Source organism: Lathyrus oleraceus, chromosome 1 (assembly GCF_024323335.1).
Source record: "Lathyrus oleraceus cultivar Zhongwan6 chromosome 1, CAAS_Psat_ZW6_1.0, whole genome shotgun sequence".
Lineage (NCBI taxonomy): Eukaryota > Viridiplantae > Streptophyta > Magnoliopsida > Fabales > Fabaceae > Lathyrus > Lathyrus oleraceus.
In genome coordinates, this window is record NC_066579.1 from 349,374,716 (window position 1) to 349,394,556 (window position 19,841).

The following is a 19,841-nucleotide window of genomic DNA, read 5'->3' on the forward strand; positions in this document are numbered from 1 at the left end:
GTAATAACTATTACCATTAGAAACTCACGCACACAATAGTGAGTACACAGTTCTAAACCAGTGATGATGTGAGTACACAGTTCTAACACCGGTGATGATGTTCATCTTAACAATATCGATTTTTGTTGGTGAGATAGGATATGCTGACCGCAAAATAGATACTAGTAATTAAATTGTAATCAACCTCAAAATGAAAATACCCCATATAGACTTGTCAGCCCAAAATCCACATTTTCTCTTTTAACAGTCAATTAAATAATGTCAATGTTCCCATCAAGTGATTGTCTAACGGTTACATCAAAAGTCAATTCCTACTCTAGTCATTCATGGTCAGACAGAATTTTTGTTCACCAACTGATAAACACAATTTTATCTCACCAGAAGCACCAAACAATCTCTGGAAGTTCTGATTGTAGAGTTGCATCTCATCGGCAATTTCAGAAAATATCGACCATCCAGGTAAGCAATCCACACCACAGGCATTTTCACTCAAGCAAAGGAGTAGTAGGAAGAGTATGTGAATGCAACACATTGCCTGGTTACTCAGCAACTGCAACATAAAAAGACTTCAGTCACGTTTGGATAAATGTCTTAATTAACTGCTTAATATCATAGGTGCTTATCTTGGAGAGCTGATGGAAATAAGCTGGAAAAAACTTATGAACATGTCATAAGCTATTTTTAGAAGCTCGTGTCAATCAATCAACCCCTTAAAATAGAGCAGAAAAGGAGCAAGGGAATATGTGCCTGAAACTCCACATACCTTGTTAATGATGATAGGAAGGTAAACACTTGGTAAAATCTGTTTTTTCATTTAAAAGGGGCAAATATGATTGAAGAATTGTGGCCACCAAAACCAAATGAATTAGACAAGCCTGCCTTTATGTCCAATCTCTCTTTCTTTGGACCCACAAGCACATTGGTGTCCTGGTTTTTGTTTTCAGGTAAACAAATTAGATAACTTTGATGAACGCCGTATATGATGCTACCTCTGTCCCTAAAACTTCATTTGAAAACAAAAATGTGCTCCTACAGTAAGCATCGGAGAGAAATACAAACAAATACATACCACTGCTTCATCTGGGTTTTCTAGATTGATATTAGGATGAACCCACCCTGTCTTTATTGCCTACATGCAGAAAAACAGAAAGAAGAAAAATCCTCAACTTTTTTGTCACAACACTTTACACTTGGGTTATTGGAACAAATTCATAAACAAGTGCCACATTAGTTTTCACCTGTATAGTTGCTACGGCTTCCACACCACCTGCTGCCCCTAGTAGATGACCAATCATAGACTTTGTCGAATTAACTCTTAACTGTAGCGTAGATCAAACGAAATAAAAGGTAAAAGATTATAGTTACTTTTAAAGTGGCTAGGAAGAATATACTAATAAATACACATGAAACAAAGTTTACATCAGAATTTTGGCCAAAACAATGAATCAAAGCCTGGTACTCCTTAAGATCTCCAGCAGGTGTGGATGTGGCATGTGCATTTATGTAGTTCACATCCTCCCTTGAAACACCGGAATTAGCTAATGCATTTTCAATGCAAAGAATAACACCAGCCCCTGTAGATGTGGAATAAAGAAACATAAGTTCAAGCATAACTAAGATATGATTTGCAGGGATATATAGAACCAAATTTTCTTAACAAATTCATGAATCAAGTACTCACCCAGGACACTACATTGTTTAAAAAAGACATTAGAATGTGAGAATCATACAGAAGATGTAGCTGATATAATCTGAGAATTGTCATGGTCAAAGTGGCAAAGTAACATTGAACTTATTTCTATAGTTTTTAAGACAATAAGATGACATGAAGTATAAAAAAATTTACAACCACATTGAGATTTATAAAAATATATACAAACAACCATAAGTGAAAAAATATATATAATTTTGTACAAAGAATCTTTAACATCCATCTAAAAATGTAATAGGAAAAACGTTAATTATAAAACATGCCTCAGCACTATTTATACAACATTGCGTCCTATAATCATCATAGATGAAGAAATAACAAGCAACGTAACGATGAAAATGGTGGTACATTGGTCAATTTACAAACAATAATACAATATCATCAGGAACTATATGTTATTAATTACAGAAATTCTTGCAAAAATCAAGGTTGTGTACCAGTACCCATTCTCAATTATGCCTAGCAGTTTTCCTGTATAATTTTTTATAGGGGTTTTAAACCAAATTTCTATTACTATAACAACGGCCGTAGCCTTTTCCCACTAAATGAGGCCATTTAGTCAAATGCCATAAAGCAGAAAAAATATGTCTTGGTAAATCTTATTTTGAAAATAACTTTTTGAATACAAAAACAAATATTAATCATTACATTTTTCCATTAATGAAATCATGAAATTGGAAAATGGCTTTCATTAGTTGCTTCCCCTGCTTTCAAACAAAACCGGGAATATGAATCAGTCGACATCAGAAAATTGCAAGTGTTCTGTGTTCTTTGACAACAACAAAACAGAAAACTATATTCAGTTCTTAGTATATGGGTTGAATCTAACTTAACAAAATTGGTTTGTAAGGTGAGGACTACCCAAGTTTAATAAGCACTACTAAAACCACCCCCTCACACCCAACACAATGAAGGTGTCAAAAGGTGTTAAGGCTGTAATGAAGGGAACCCAAATGCTTCCCATTAAGGAAGCTCGGGGTGGGCTGCAATTAAGATAGAGTTTCCAACATCAGTATTTATGGTGAAACCAATCTTCCAAAAAGGGTGTTTTTTTCTTTCTCATGAAGCACAACCACTTCTTATTTAGATGCTCGGTTGAACACTTCCAACACCGGCGCCATATGACACTCATAAAATGCATGTCTCACAATCCTCATCAGGTGTCTTATTAAAGAACTATATTTTCATCAGCTTAAAATAAGGCTTGGAACTTGAAAGACGTGGCTCTTACAAAAAATATATATATTGTTTAACATAACTTTCAGAAAAAACAACATGAAATCATATTAAAAGAGGTTGAAACTTAAAAAATCTTCAAAAAGATAGCCATTTCTCCAGTGCACTTCATTTAAAAACACTGCTCCTTCCTCTATTAATCATTGTACCCAAAAACATATAGAGAGCATATCAAGTGAAGCAAGAGAAGTGAGAGGGGATAAACTTGACCATATCAATTGAAGATGTAGCTTCTTATTATTTTCCACAATCATAATGAAGTGTTTAGAAGTAAATATTTCCTTTTTCATTAATTTGTTTTCTCCCCAAAATGCATTTCTTTCTTGTTTTCTTTTCTAAATGGATTCCTCCCAAGTTTGTTGGTAGGGTAATATGAAAAGGATTCTTATTGTTAAGGTAAATATAACATTTACAAATTAATTGACATGCGTTCCGAAAGCAAGGGAAGGCCAATGGAATTTAGCCTAAATAAATTCTTGATCAACATATAAAAATCTCATGCAGCCTAGGACATGATTCCAGTGGCCTTAAACTTGGGGGAAGGAGCCTTAAGTCCAGGATAAGATTACTGAATCAACACATTAGTCTACAATCTCCAGAAGCTGTCAGAAAACCTACCAGCTATTTATGTTTCTAAAATCAGCTGAAAGAAATTAGCTTTAAGAAGATGCAAAATTTTACCATCAGGACGTGGCTCAGTAATATGGTAAGCGTCACAGGTGAAGCTTCCACCAAGGAACTCTGCATATATGGTTGCTCCCCTTTTCTGAAATATAAAAATTTAGATGCCAATACCAGTTAGTTGAATATAAGATTTTCCAAAACAACGTAATGTAATGAGAGTGATTACGCGTTGAAGGAAATAAGTATGAAGCATGATTCTAACACGGGATACAACAACAGATTCATCAGTGTGATTATACCTTTGAAAGGAAATGAGAGACAATCAGTCAATTGTGTAAATAAGTATCACATTATTGTTCTACACCATGCAGTAAAATAAAGTTGAGTTTTATTCCTAAATTGTTAGACTAAAATATAAGTACCTTAGCATGCTCTAATTCTTCTAAAAGCAAAACTCCAGCACCTTCCCCCATGACAAATCCATCACGGTTCTGCGATATCACACAGGTAAACTAATGGTTAACAAAAGAAGTGCAACATAAGAACAAGAAAAAAAATACAGACCAAACTACAAGAACTATAATTTTTTAGTAATTAGTAATTTAGTATCCTTTCCAATTGATGCATCTGTCACTTTGTCAAAAGTTGTTTAAATAATTAGATATTGAAGCATATGCTGAAAATTTTGCTCATTTCAGGTAAAAGTAAAACTTTTCACTAATGTTTATTCAGATGGATGCCTTCACGATTTCTCTTTTTCATTTCTCAAGGATTTTTCCAATTCAAATTATAGACATAGTGAAATTTTAAAACTTTTTTCAGGGTCCAACTTTCAGCGGTATTATAGACTAATAGGTTGTCAAAAAAGACTACTGAAAACTCAGCAACAATAATGGAAAAAGGAAACAAGAAAGCATTGTGATATTACAATATCCCACGGGCGTGAAGCTTTAGTAGGATCATCATTTCTCTGTGAAAGTGCCCTGCACGCTACAAAGCCACCCAAACCTATACCAAAGATTGTTGAATTGATATTATATTTAAGCCAAGATAACTTCTTGCAAGCCACAAATATTTGGTAAAAATAAAATACCAATTGGTATTATAGCAGCATCTGAACCACCACAAAGCATCAGGTCCTGCAAACGTAAACTCGATATTTTATGTCTCAATAAAAATTACCATATCGCTGTTAACAAAGTTCTTCTGAGAGAAAAGTTAGAAAAATGTGAGAAATCCACAATCGTACAAGGAAATGTTGAAGTTGAATACTTACAGCTTCACCTCTAATTATATGGTTTGCAGCATTCAATATACAAAAATTACTTGTAGCACATGCTGTAGAGATTGAATAATTTGGGCCCATCCACCCCTGCATTTTTCATTAGAGAAATCATTTTCCGGAAGCTTAAGAGAGAACAAGGCACCAGTTATGGTGTCAATAATATGTGCTTAAATTTATTTATTCAAACAGACCAGATCCATCGCAAGCATGGCGGAACCCATATTTGTGGTTGCAAAAGGTACACAAAAAGGATTCATCTTCCTGTATGAGATTCGTAAAGCTTCAATGGCATCATGAAAAACCTGTTCAACACAAACAACAAAAACAAATTTGGAGCATTGTATATTAGGTGATGCCAACACTTCAAATTAAAGCCATTTCGGACATGGACACTTTCATTTTCTTAAATAATTATTGGTGTCTATTTGTCTGGTGTCTGCCAAGTCGGTGTCGATGCTTCATAGATAATAACTAAATTTTCAAGAGTGATTACCTGCATTCCACCCATTGCTGAGCCAATCAAAACACCACATTTTGCTTTATCTAATTCATCCATTACATCTTCAGTAACTCCAGCATCAGCCAATGCTTTTTTCCCCGCTGTCAGCATATACAACATAAATTTATCCATCCTCTTTGAAAACTTTGGCGTCACCCAGCCATCAGTTGAAAAAGACTTGATCTCACCAGCAATCCTCTGGAAACATAGAATACTAAGATCAAAAGCTACAGAAGACAACGAATACGAATAAACTTCGAAAGAAATATTGTTACCGTTGGAAATTCCGCACAATCAAAAGCATTGATCTCGCTTATCCCACTAACACCATCAAGTAAATTATTGTAGAAGACATCTGGATCATGACCAAGTGACGTGACCACGCCCAAGCCCGTCACCACTACTCGTCTTTGCTTTAAAGGAGGTTTTCTCGTTGTTGTACCTTCTTGAGCAGGTTCTAAAGCTACGGCCTTTACTTTACCTTTAAGTTGTATAAAACACAAGGCATAGGTAAGTTTTATTGTAACAATACTTCATAGTAAACAGTAAATCATGACTTGAAAGTGGCTTCCTTCAACATCAGCAGCACAACTCTAGAGTTCAAATTTGGAGCCAATTTCTACTAATCATACAAGAAAACAATGCCAACAGCCTTATAATAGAGTGAATACCTAGTTCTTACCATTCAGAAAGAAGTAAAAGATATGCAGTTTTGATAGGCAAGAAATCATAATCTTAAATGTGTACACTAAATTAGAGCAGAGTGCAACCAATGACCAAGAATATGTTAGGTTTAGGTAAACTGTATCACCATAAACCTAAGACAAAAGATGCTTCAAAACATATCACATTGAAGCAAACATATGCTTAGAATGATAAGTTGATCACAATAGACGCATGATCTTAACTAAACTTACCCAGCCACAAAACATGCATGCATACTCAAAGACTAAGTTTACATTCCAGAAGTAACATGGCACATGATGAAATCTCCTATGTAGCACCGACACTTCATATTAAAGTCATGTCTAGTGTCGGACACCAAGACATGTGGTTACATTGTCAACATGTCAATGTTGTGTCTGTCATTGCTAAATAGATAGTCTCTACCATAAACTAATATATATTGCGTCCTTAATATTTTTCAAGATTTACAACAACAACAACCCAGTCTTATCCCACTAGGTGAGCTTTGCTACATGGATCAACTTTCGCCATAATGTAACTTTCACCATAATGTTCTATCCATGACCATGCTTCTATCAAAATCGCTAATCACGAAATCTTTCTAAATAACTTCTTTCACTTTTCTATGTCTTCCTCTTCCTCTAGTTGTTTGACATCTCTATATCCGATCTACTCTCCTTACCACTGAATCTACATGTTTTTTTCTCTACATATCCAAACCACTTAAGTCTATTTTTCACCCTCCTTTCCACTCTAAGTGCTTCCGCAACACTCTAATATTTTCATTTCAAATATTTTTCAAGATTTACTTAAATAAAAACAGCTTATCAACTTTTAACATACAACCAACTATCGATTAGAGAAGTCAAAGTCTATGTTTTCAATTTTTGCTTCAGACGAAATTCGCAAAATAAATCTCAGTACTATATAAAATGAACACTTAAATTAGATTACAAGAAAAAGGTGTCAATTATAAGAACATTAATTATCTATCTAACTATATAGAAGCAAATTAATTAAGTAATTAATTAATTAACAAACAAGTTTACACCTAACATCAAATAAAGCAAAACAAAATTCAAAGATTAAGAAACAATTAAAAGAAAATGCTTAATAACTCACTAAAATATCAAAATTAACGAAAAATGGAAGCTAAAACCAAAAAACAAAAAATGAGTAGAAAGAAAGGTAAATTACCAGAGCGGTACCGATTGGGAGTGGAAAGGGGGAGATTGAGATTGAGATTGAGAAGGTTCTTGCTACGACGACGAGAACGAGGAGAACGAGAGGAGTGAGATTCGCACGTGACTGACATGCAAGCAGCAACAAGCCACGTGCAGAGAGGAGAGGTAAGAGAAGCCATGAGAATGAGAATGGCGAAAAGCGAAAAGCGAAAAGTGAAGAATGAATGAAGGAGAAAGGTTGAAAATAGAATTCTAAGGTTTTATTTTGATTTTATTTTTGTTTTTGATTTTATTTTAATTTAATTTTCTGTGGTTGGTGTTTGTGTGAGAGAAGAGAACTCAGAGGAGAAACACAGTTCTGCACAACACTAATTAGTAGTACTCCTTCTTCCCCAATATAATACTAATAATATTAAATTATTATTATTTAATTACAATTAAAATAATAACTAACAAACAAAACTTAATTAATTGTATGTTTATTTAATTGAACTTGCTTATAATTTTTGACATAGATTTTAATAAAATATTATTCGTAAATAAAAAATTTATAGTGGTCAAAATTGTTTATATTGTACTAGTATTGTTTTATTATAATTGAATTTGAATGATTTTTTAATTTAAGATTTAAATAATAGTATAAAACTAAAATTATAAATATGTAATTAGATTATAATATTAATTAATGTCCCTTTTTAAAATATTATTACCTTGATTTGATAGGTTGTTTTTTAAGAAGGTAAAGAAAATTAAACTCTTATTTCGTTTTTGTTCTAATAATATTTTAACATTTGATTACAAAATAAATTTTATTATAGGTTCTGGAAAAGTTAAATTAAACCTATCTAAACTATTGTTTAGATTCAATTTTTGTGAAAACATTTATTTATATTTATAAGGCAATTAGTAACTGATTTATCATCTGTCCAATTGTATAAATTGGTGCGTTATAGTTCATCATTAATTTTTAAATGATAAAATTAAAACTAGTTATTCATTAATTAAATTTAATATATATATATATATATATATATATATATATATATATATATATATATATATATATATATATATATATATAATATTTGATCCGTTAAAACATAATAGTATTATCTTTAAATAAAAAATAATTAAAGATAACAAAAGTAGATATTCATATGATCATGTTTAAATTAAAAAAATTGAAAATTGTATTTAAAATTTGAATAAATTGATATAATTATACTACCTCATTTTAAGTAAAGTTTATGAGTTAAATATTATTGTAGAGAAACATTTATATATCACATATGTATTAAAAATAATTAATTCTCCAATAAACATTTTTTTTGTTCTAATAATGTTTTAACATTTAATTACAAAATAAAATTTATTATATATTGTAGATTGGTAGATATCATTAAATGTGTGTAAATTGTTGTTTAGATTTAATGGTTGTAACAAGTTACAACATTTATTTGTATTTATAAATTAATATAAACAAAAAAATTTATATTTGTAAGATGAGTGGAACCCGTGTGCCCAAAATATAAACAAATAGGTGAATCTAAGAAATGTTTTTTTTTTATGAATCAAGCATAAAAATGTCTTGACATATCAATTAAGCACTTAATTTTCAGTGATCTTGTACAACATTAGTGGCAGTGCAACTATGAGGTGGGTCTATAGAAGCTATCTACCAAGAATCACTTATCTTCCTGTAAGATGCAACTATCCGAAAACTTGAAAAGAACGTCACGACATTCAATGACATACCTTCTTGAATCAGTGTTGTAGCGATAAAAAAATTGAGATTAAGATATAGATTAACTTAACTCAGAAAGAAAGAGTTGTCATTGCGTTTTTATTATTTATAAAGGAAAGGGAAAAAGTACGAAAAAAACCCAAAGAAGTTTTAAAGCGAAACTAATAAAAAGAGATAAGGGTATGGGGGTTAGTTATGCAAAAGGAATGTATTAGCACCCTAAACATCTATAGTACTTTATAGGAACCTCTTTGAAAATTTGTGCATTTTGCCTTTAAAATGTTATTGTTTGTAAAAGATTAGGGAGATGAGAAGAGGAATATTCTAGAATATAAAGTAAAAGTTAGGGAGGAAAGATCTAACCAAGAGATATCAAGCTTTATGACATAAGTCAAGCAATAATTCTCTCCTTTGAATTAAGCCTCAAGCAAGCTAAATAAGCAAAGAATAACTCATGTATCAGATGAAACCAAAGTAACCAAGTCAAGTCTTCAAAAGAAGCCCAAAGTCAAAGGTACCAGATGAATCATAAGGTCTCAAATGACAAACTCCCAAAGCAAAGATCAGGGTCTTTATTATAAGTGCATAACTCCACAACAATGCCAAGGATAGTAACCACATGTCCATGGATCAAGAGAACCAATTTTTTAGAAGTGACGACTAAGTTAGAGCATACCCTGCATTCACCATTTTTTGCGAAGGCTTTTGTCTTTGATTACACACATGAAGTTTTGTATGATATGTCTAATGCAATAGACATGGGTAAAAGGAGGATTATGTCATTCGTTATCATGATTATTGTAAGCAGTCTCAATAGCAGCATGTTTTTCTAAAATCAAACGGAGATTGGCTTGTGGAGCGACATGTGTTCTGAGATGACTAAGGAAGAAACCTCAACCATCAGCAATTTCACCTTCGACTAGAGCAAAGGCAATGTAAAAGATATTATTATCGTCTTGTGCAACAGCCATAAGCAAGGTGCCCTTGTGTTTTCCGTATAACCATGATCCACCAATTTGAATAATAGGTTTGCAGAATGTGAAACCTTTGATGCATGGTTGAAACGCCAAAAGAGTTGGTGAAATATTCTATTTCCACCAACACAAGTTCTGTCGGGCGTAAATACTAGCAATGTCTCCATAATTGCAACAATCCCCAGTGCGTATGTCTTAAGTTCCCATAAAAATCGTGACAATTCTTTGTATGAATCCTCTCAGTTATTGAATACTTGTTCAGCAACCTTTGTCCTTGCAATCCACGCTTTCTTTTATGAGGGAGTATAATTATATTGTGTGACGATATGAGATATTATTATACTCACCTTTACTGATGGGTCCTTGTTAACAAACGAAAAAATGTCTTGACATATCAATTAAGCGCTTAATTTTCGGTGATCTTGTACAATATTAGTGGCAGTGCGACTGTGAGGTGGGTCTATAGAAGCTATCTGCCAAGAATCACTTATCTTCCTGTAAGACGCAGTCATCCAAAAACTTGAAAATAACGTTACGACATTCAATGACATACCTTCTTGAATCAGTGTTGTAGCGATAAAAAAATTGAGATTAAGATATCGATTAACTTAACTCACCAAGAAAGAGTTGCCACTGTGCTTTTATCATTTCTAAAGGAAAGGGAAAAAGTACGAAAAAAACCCAAAGAAGTTTTAAAGCAAAACTAATAAAAAGAGATAAGGGTATGGGGGTTAGTTATGCAAAGGGAAGGTATTAGCACCCTAAACATCTATAGTACTTCATAGGAACCTCTTTGAAAATTTGTGCATTTTGGCTTTAAAATGTTGTTGTTTATAAAAGATTGGGGAGATGAGAAGAGGAATATTCTAGAACATAAAGTAAAAGCTAGGGAGGAAAGATCTAACCAAAAGATAGCAAGCTTTATGACATAAGTCAAACAATAATTATCTCCTTTGAATTAAGCCTCAAGCAAGCTAAATAAGCTAAGAATAACCCATGTATCAGATGAAACCAAAGTAACCAAGTCAAGTCTTCAAAAGAAGTCCAAAGTCAAAGGTGCCAGATGAATCCCAAGGTCTCAAATGACAAACTCCCAAAGCAAAGGTCAGGGTCTTGATTCTAAGTGCATAACTCCACAACAATGCCAAGGATAGTAACCACAAGTCCATGGATCAAGAGAACCAATTTTTTATAAGTTTTTTATTTTATTAATGTCTTTAAAAGAAAAAGAAGTCCAAATGGACAAAGGAAAAAAGAGCATAAACATAAACAAAGGTCTAAGTGGACAAAGATCAAATAGCATAAGCACAAACAATATGAGATAAGATGCTAAAATAAAAACATAAAGTGAATAACAAAAATAAAGAGCATAAGATAAATGACATTAAAGTAAAGTTTAATACAATAAAATGTTAGTAAGTGGTGTTAGTGAAAAAAATGGAAGCTAATCAGTCATTTTTGGGAGAACACTCAACTATTCACTCACAAGTATGAAAACATGGACCTCTATATCACCTATGAGAAGGGCTCCAACTTGGATAAAATCAACAAGTATGTCACTAGCTCTCTTAGGTGAAAAGGAAACAATATTTTTCACACAATACCATGGGGAGTAGGAGACTTAGAATCTCACTTATGAAAATGACTTACTTTCAGATTCGGGACAAATTTTGTGTTACGTTAAGCAATCGTAATTGGACTTATATAGAAGTCACAACTATTTGAGGTCGATCAATAATAATATTGTGTTAATACATGCTAGAGAAATGATATATAAATCATTCTCCTAAAGTTATGCCATACCAAAAAAAGAGGATTCATCAAGCACAAAGGCTAGGAGAGTGGTCCATTACATCAATCCATACTTCATGATACTTAGGACAAACTTATGCATCAATCCAAAGTACCTTAATAATCCATGATCAATTAAGAGGTAGATTTGAAATGGTGAAAGTTCATCAAGTACCAATTCACACATCATGATTAAGATGGACGCAAACCATCAAATTGATCAAAAGAAAAAAAAAGGAAGAGAAAGGGATGAAGAAGAAGGAGACAAGAGAAACCAAATCCAGACTGGATCAAAGGCTTTATCAAGTCAACATTAAAATTAATCATCCATTTTGGTGGAGGTTTTCATCCCATCAACACCCAAGATTCATTGAGTTTGATGAGACCTATGATCAAAATAACTAAGATCCAAGGCCAACAGAAGTCAACAAAGGTCAAACAAATATAAAATGCAAGAAAATAGAATAAAATGCATTAAAAATATTTTTAAAATGAATTTTAAAAGGGAAATAAAAGAGAAAATCTATAAAGCCCTTCAAAACACCAAATAAATGGCCAAATTATGGAAGATTGGAAATAAAATAACAAACATAAAATAAATTTTTCAGAAATTTTAAATACATAAAAGTATTTTTAAATCAATTAAAATAAGGAGAAAAGCAAAAATCCAATAAAAATAAAAAATCAAGAAAATAAAATATGAAAAGATAAAAATTAGACGAAGAAAAATAAAATAAAATTTAAGAAATTATTTTAGAATTTTTTGGATGAAAAATGAATTTATTATGAATTTTCAAAGGAAATGCAATTTAAAATAAAAAATAAAAAGATATAAAATCAGAAAAAACATGGGCCGTTGGATCTGGCCTCATTAATTGACATGGCAGATCCAACAATCCTCAGGCTAGGGCGCACGATAGAAATTAGTAAAAATGAAACACGAGATCTAATTCAAAACGGGCCAATCCGAACATTTCAAATTGCCAACAAACTCAGATAACCTGAGATAATTCCGGTCATCTTCCCCGATGATCCCTCATCGGAGTTTCATCGCTTGGTAAATTCAGAACACGAAACTACCACCAATGTGATCGCCTTCTCATCACGAATTCAACCTCATGCTCGAAATTCATTTATTTAAATTAAGCATGGAGAATTTCAGAGAAGTTTCAGAAACAAGTAAGCCACAAAAAATAAAATTAAATGATAAACACGATCAATCAACACCAGATAAGTTAGGTGAAAGCATCGGAGAGTGAAGGCCTACATTGTGGTAACTTGTTTGAGTTTAAACGATGCTCAAAACTACCTTATCCAAATGGTGATCAGAAGTTAATGAAGCTCGATCTGGTCAGGGCACTTCAGAAGGTCTTAAAGCTTGGGAATTGTTGCAAAAACTTTAAAGAAGACCGAAGGTGCTAATGGAATCAAGAAATTTGATTGAAACCAACTAGAATTCAAAACACGATAGCTCAATTTTCTGGAAAAGTTCTAGATTGAAGTAGGGGTTTCTTGGCTCTCAAAATCTTGGTAATAAAGTAAGCATGTTGCTCTATTTATAGGGAAGAGATTGGTGATCTCATACGTGCAAAATGATGCTCAATTTCTGCAAAACGAATTTGCTCATGATGTGTGAAAATGTGACTTGCAAACCATTAAAACTCAGGCAAATCATGTGTTTTATGAGTCATTTAACTTCTGGAGACTTGATCAAACATGTTTAGGTCCAAAACACGTGGTAATTTGGCTTGTAATTGAGATTGGTGAAGTTCAAAATTCTGATCATGGTGATATTTTCATTTCCAAATCACCATGTTCAACTCAATAGGGCATCTTGCTTAGGGGGCTTTTTGATCTCATTCTTTTTGCAATTGGTTGACGTTATATCAAATATTACAATGTGCCAATAAAGATTACATTTGTATGCTTGAGCACAAAGTTGTGACATGTTAAAGTTGGCACAAAAGTTTGGTAATGTAACTTAGAAAATTTTAAGTCCCAAATGGCTGAAAATGACATATAATGTCTCAAACAATTCCATGGCCTTTCAAGCATAATTTGACTTTGGTCCTTGAAGCAAACTTGTAGAGTGCATCACAAATTATATTATGCAAAAAGAATCAGCCTTAAATGTTGAAATTTAAAGAAGTTATAAACCTAGAAAGTTGAGAAAAATTTACTTGAAAATAGGTCAAATTTCACTAAGTCCACAAATGACCAATAATTTCTTCAAACTTTTGATGATCCTCCAACCATAATTGGATCTTGTCATGCAAAGAGAATTTGTAGAGTATAATGCTAAGAGTCATATGCAAAAATAATCATTCAAAAATATAGAGAATTGAATAAGTTGTGATCTTTTCAACTTTGACTTCAAATGTTGACTTTTTGGTCAAACTTCTTGGAATAAACTTGTTTACTTGGACTTACCTTGAATTTTAAGGTACATGGATGATCATATGAACTTAAATTAAGGTGCCCTTGAATGTATCTTGATTGAATTTCTCAAAGTTTGAGGCAACTTGTTGAAGAAGGCATGGAAATAAACACATGAACCTTTGAATTCTCTTGAGAAATAAGCAACAAAACTTTGAGATACTCTTGATCAAAATGACTTTGAAAGATGCCTAAAGACCTTAGAGATAATGCTTTGAGAGATATCCCATTGAGAATTAATGGTTGACCATACTTTGACTTGAGGATTCAACAAAAGCCCTAGTTGAGGAACCATGCTTGATGTTCTTGATGAAAAGCTCTACCTTGCACAATAAACTTAAAGAAAACAAAACATATTTTTGCTATTTTGATTAGTGGTTAGATAATCTAAGCAATGAACATATAAACACAAAGGTAAAACACCAACAAGGAGGTGCTTGATGATCCCTGCAAAAAATTAAACCCAAAGATGAGAAGAAGATGACCAAGATGTGATCTTGTTTGTATGCAAGGATGCAAATGACATGTGGGATCTTAGGATGAAAAATTAGGGTATGACAGATGCCCCTATTTAAGTTCCTTCAATTCGGAGATATGAAGATTGAAATCTATATCTCGACGAGATTGAAGATACTTAAATATAGAAAACCCAGTTTTTGTCCCTAAGATACCGCAAAAATGCTTATGATATGATATGAATGCAGACAAGGATCTCTATGGGGAATATAGCGCCACGAAAGACAAAGAACTACTGGAGAAACAAGGGGAGTGAAATTCTACAGGGGAATATCATATTCCAATGGGGGATCTAGTTAGGGATAAATAAAGTTTAACAAGGAAAAGGAAAAACGTGCAGACAAAAAGTACGACACGAAATTGCTGGAGATAAAGGGATGTCTTCTAGGAAAATAAAGCACTAGAAACGACTCTACTTAAGAATAACTATTGTATTGGAAAGAAACCAATGTTCAATTAGAACTCAAACAAACCAAAGATCCAACAGGGAAGACTTATCAAAGCAAGACTCCTCCAGAGAAAAGATCAATCAAAGGGGATGCCCAATTCCACTAGGGGGAAATCACCTAACTATCAGCCAAGTGATAGCTTAACAAAGGTAATAAGGTCAAAAGGAAAGATTACCAACTATCATCCAAGTGATAGCTTAACAAGGTAACCAACCAGAGGTAAAAGAAACATCACCTAACTATCAGCCAAGTGATAGCTTAACAAAGGTAATAAATCTAAAAAAGGAAAGATTAACAACTACCAGCCAAGTGATAGCCTACACAAGGTAACCAATCAGAGGTAAAAAGGAATATTACCTAAATATCAGGCAAGTGATAGCTTAACAAAGGTAATAAAGCTAAAAAGGAAAGATTACCAACTATCAGCCAAGTGATAGCTTAATAAGGCAACCAATCAAAGGTAAAAAGGAATATTACATAACCATCAGCCAAGTGATAACTTAACAAATGTAATAAAGCTAAAAAGGAAAGATTACCAACTACCAACCAAATGATAGCTTAACAAGCTAACCAACCAGAGGTAAGAGAAATATTACCTAATTATTCACCAAGTGATAGCTTGACAAATGTAATAAGCTCAAAAGAAGTGATTACCAACTACCATCCAAGTTATAGCTTAACAAGGTAACCAAACAGAGGTAAAAAGGAATATTATCTAACTATCAGCCAAGTGATAACTTAAAAAAGGTAATAAGCCTCATGGACCAAAGTTCAACCCAGGAATAAACTGGAGAGAAACGGTCAAAGAAGACTTAACCCAATGAGGAGATAAACTCAATTGGGAATTAATTACATCCAGATAATGATCTGGAAAGGAAAATTGAAACAAAATGTTCCACAATGATTAAACTCCATGGGAAAATATAAAGGGTAAGTGTTTTGTGTTTAAGGTCGACACTCTATGGAGAGAGGACGCACACACTAAACGGGGAAAAAAACCACCAGAGAGCATGGAATGTATTAAGAAATTCAAGATGCACAAATAAACACTAAGATGTTATGCATATGCGTATGAATATGTGTATGAATATGCTGAAAAAATAGGCACAAAAGGAGTAGACCGATAACACAGTACAATTGGATACTCGGCTAATCTCAATAAGGTGGAGATTTTGCTAGGGATTCATTTGAGGAAAACCCTGCAAGGAATGATCATAAGCCATCAAAGAGGCTAAATCCCGATACAAGGTTTAAATCCTTTTGGAGAGAGAGAAAAAAGAAGATATTGCTTGGAGACCCAAAGCCAATTTTCTAAAAGCATGAACTCCATTCTGAGGGAGGGAAAGGTTTGTTAGGGATAAGAAACATCTTAATAAACTCTGCTATGAAGGCCTGATGGCAACTTTGCTGGAGATGTTACCATTCCCACAATCTCTATTGTGGGAACTGATGAGCCTGGATACATTCATAAGGAAATCCTGTCTCCGGAGAACGCTGAGATCCGCTCTTCAAGATCTTACCATCCTTGAGATTACTATTGATATTCCTCTTTTATATTCACAAATTGAAGAAAATATTTTTGTAAATTTCAAAAACATGATTGTTTATATATCCTTTTGTTTAAAAAATTATTATAAAAATAAATGAAATTTCGTAAATTGAAACAAGATAAGAACAACAAACAAATAGGCAAATGGCTCAAATTTTATTGATAGAATGGTAGCCCGCAAATGGCGTGACTCCATGGATCATTACAAAGTTGAAAAATGGTAAGTACATGGAAAGGGATACATTGAGATACAATGACAATTATTTTCCTAACAACTTTGAATTTTGTTATGCTCATAACTTTGGTCGAGGATAATTGAATGAGAGTCTTTGATAGGCATTGTTGCTTCAAATGATCAAGTCTGGCCTGATGTAGTTACTTGCTATAATCCTTAACTTTTGCCTCGATTTCCCTTCCGGGTATTCAATCTACCGGGATGATTATTTTCTATTTATGTCTCTAATTTTTGCTTAGACCTCCCTTTCAGGTTTCGAATCCCATGAGACGTTCATTTTTGCCTAAGCCTCCCTTTCGGGTTTTCAACTTCGCGATTGTTTTTTATTTTTCTAGGCGAAGTATTTCTTGACTGCACCAGAATTCACGGGATGAAGGAACCCTTCACCATCATAGTCGTAAGACTCATTGCACCACCATAGAAGGCTCTCTTAACAACATATGGGCCTTCATAATTAGGAGTCCACTAGCCCCTAGAATCAGTGTTGAAAGACAAAATCTTTTTTAGCACGAGGTCACCTTCTCTAAATATGTGGGGTCGAACCTTCTTGTCAAATGCTTTCTTCAATTTTTTTTATATAATTGGCCATGACACAAAGTTTTCATCCTCTTCTCTTCAATAAAATTCAATTATTCATATCTGCTTTGACACCATTTAGCCTCAGACAATTTGGCTTCCATCAAGATTCACATTGATGGGATCTCAACCTCTATGAAGAGCACTATTTCCATGCCATACACAAGAGAGAAAGGGGTTTCCCCTGTTGAGGTGCAAACGGATGTACGATACACATGCAAAGAAAAAGGGAGCATCTCATGCCAATCCTTATATGTCACAACCATTTTTTTGGATAATCTTCTTATATTCTTATTTGCAGTTTCAACAACCTTATTCATCTAATGTCTATAAGGATAAGAGTTATGATGTTCAATCTTGAAGTCGTCACAAAGCTCTTCCATCATCTTATTATTCAAGTTCGACCCATTATCAGTTATGATCTTACTTGAAACACCATATCGACAAATAACCTTATTCTTGATAAATCTGACCACAACCTGGTTGGTCACATTAGCATAACACGTTGCTTCAACTCATTTGGTGAAGTAATCAATAGCCACTAGAATGAAACGATGTTCGTTCGAAGCTTTAGGTTCAATCATACCAATCATGTCAATTCCCCGCATAGAGAAAGGCAATGGGGATGAAATAACATTGAGAAGAAGAGTCAGAGGCACATGAATCTTATTAGCATAAATCTGACATTTATGGCATTTCTTCACATATTTACAGCAATCAAATTTCATTGTCAGCCAATAGTAACTTGTCCTTAACATCTTTTTAGCCATTGCATGTCCATTGACACGAGTACCAAAGGATCCTTCATGAACTTCTTGCATTAACATGTCTACTTCGTGTCTATCTACGCATTTGAGAAATACCATGCCAAAGTTTATCTTGTATAACACATCTTTATTCAGAAAGAAATTTTCATCCAGTCTTCTCAAAGTCTTCTTATCTTTGCTAGATGCCCCAAGTGGGTACTCTCGACTTTGGAGGAAACACTTGATGTCATGATACCAAGACTTATCATATGTGAATTCTTCTGCTACAAACACATGAGCAGGCCTATCAAGGCGCATAATTCTGATATGAGGTGCGTCATTCCAATGATTTACTTTATACATATAAGATAAAGTAGCTAGAGCACCCGTCATCTGATTCTCTTCATGAGGTATATGATGAAACTCAACTTTGTTGAATAAAGTCAATAACCTCTTTGCATAATCTTTGTAAGGAATCAAGCCAGGATGATGAGTTTCCCATTCTCTTTTAATATGATTAACTACCAAGGTTGAATCTCCATATACATCAAGGATCTTAATTCTCAAATAGGTGGCTTCTTCAAGACTCTTGATACAAGCTTCATATTTTGCCATGTTGTTCGTACAATCAAACAGCAATTTTGCAGTGAAAGGGATATGAGAACCTTGAGGAGTAATGTTGATTTCCCCAATTCCATTACCATAAGCATTAACAACATCTATCAAATTTGAGGCCCTAAAAAGTCGGAGGCCCTGTGCGGTGGCACTCCTTGCACACCCACAAGGATGACCTTGCCTCAACATACAATATTTTTGGTATTCATGAATGATTTTTGTAAGACTTGATTTCTATAATCTTTTCTTCAACTTAGTAATATAACAAAATGCTTTGAAAATATTAAAAACCAATATCATAATCACTCCATATGAACTTAAAGAAAGAACCATAATAACTCCAACTTCAACATTTAAACCTGGTCATAATTATAAATTAAAAAGAACTATAAATTACTTGTATCAGTATCATAATTATGAATCAAATAACCATAAATCTCTTGTATCATTGTCATAATTTTGAATTAAAAAGATCTATAAAGATGAATTTAAATGACCATAAATTTGAATTCAAAATAATGTATATCCAGCTTCCTAGACCTCAATGGCCTACTTTTAATGACAAATCAAGAATGCTCGCATAAATTGTTCTAAGATTTCTTTATTGCTGCAAGTTTTTAGAGAAACATGAACAAAGCCTTTATGATAGCAAGTTTTTAAATGACTAAAACACCATACGAAGTCACAAAAGCTTGTCATTTTACTATTATTTTCCTCTTAAATATGAAATCATGAAAATGACACGAACCAATGAAGTACATAATTAATCATCATTATGAAAAAAAACTTAAGCAATTTGACTAAACTTCATATAAGATTCTGCTTGAGAAACCACAAACTGCGAGCAACTATCCAAGAAGTAAAATCAGACATTCAATTATGAAATCCAAAAAATGCAGTCTCACTTCATCACTGAAGAACCTACCAGAAAAACCATGACATATTAACAAAAAATGCACACAAAAATGTTGAAATAATGACATA

At 33.2% G+C, this 19,841-nt stretch overlaps 1 protein-coding gene across 1 annotated transcript; it reads right to left on the bottom strand.

The window, feature by feature from the left end:
* Positions 1-211: 211 nt before the first annotated feature.
* On the bottom strand, positions 212-7,593 carry LOC127135997 (3-oxoacyl-[acyl-carrier-protein] synthase II, chloroplastic). The gene is made up of 14 exons (XM_051062613.1): positions 7,240-7,593; positions 5,631-5,836; positions 5,350-5,553; positions 5,048-5,158; positions 4,848-4,943; positions 4,665-4,710; positions 4,500-4,579; positions 3,994-4,062; positions 3,629-3,713; positions 1,420-1,574; positions 1,239-1,319; positions 1,070-1,129; positions 764-927; positions 212-550 (listed from the first exon to the last, which is right to left on the bottom strand). Exons 1-13 carry the CDS (start codon positions 7,403-7,405, stop codon positions 811-813), a joined length of 1,476 nt encoding a protein of 491 aa, XP_050918570.1. The 5' UTR covers positions 7,406-7,593; the 3' UTR covers positions 212-550; positions 764-810.
* Positions 7,594-19,841: the final 12,248 nt, after the last annotated feature.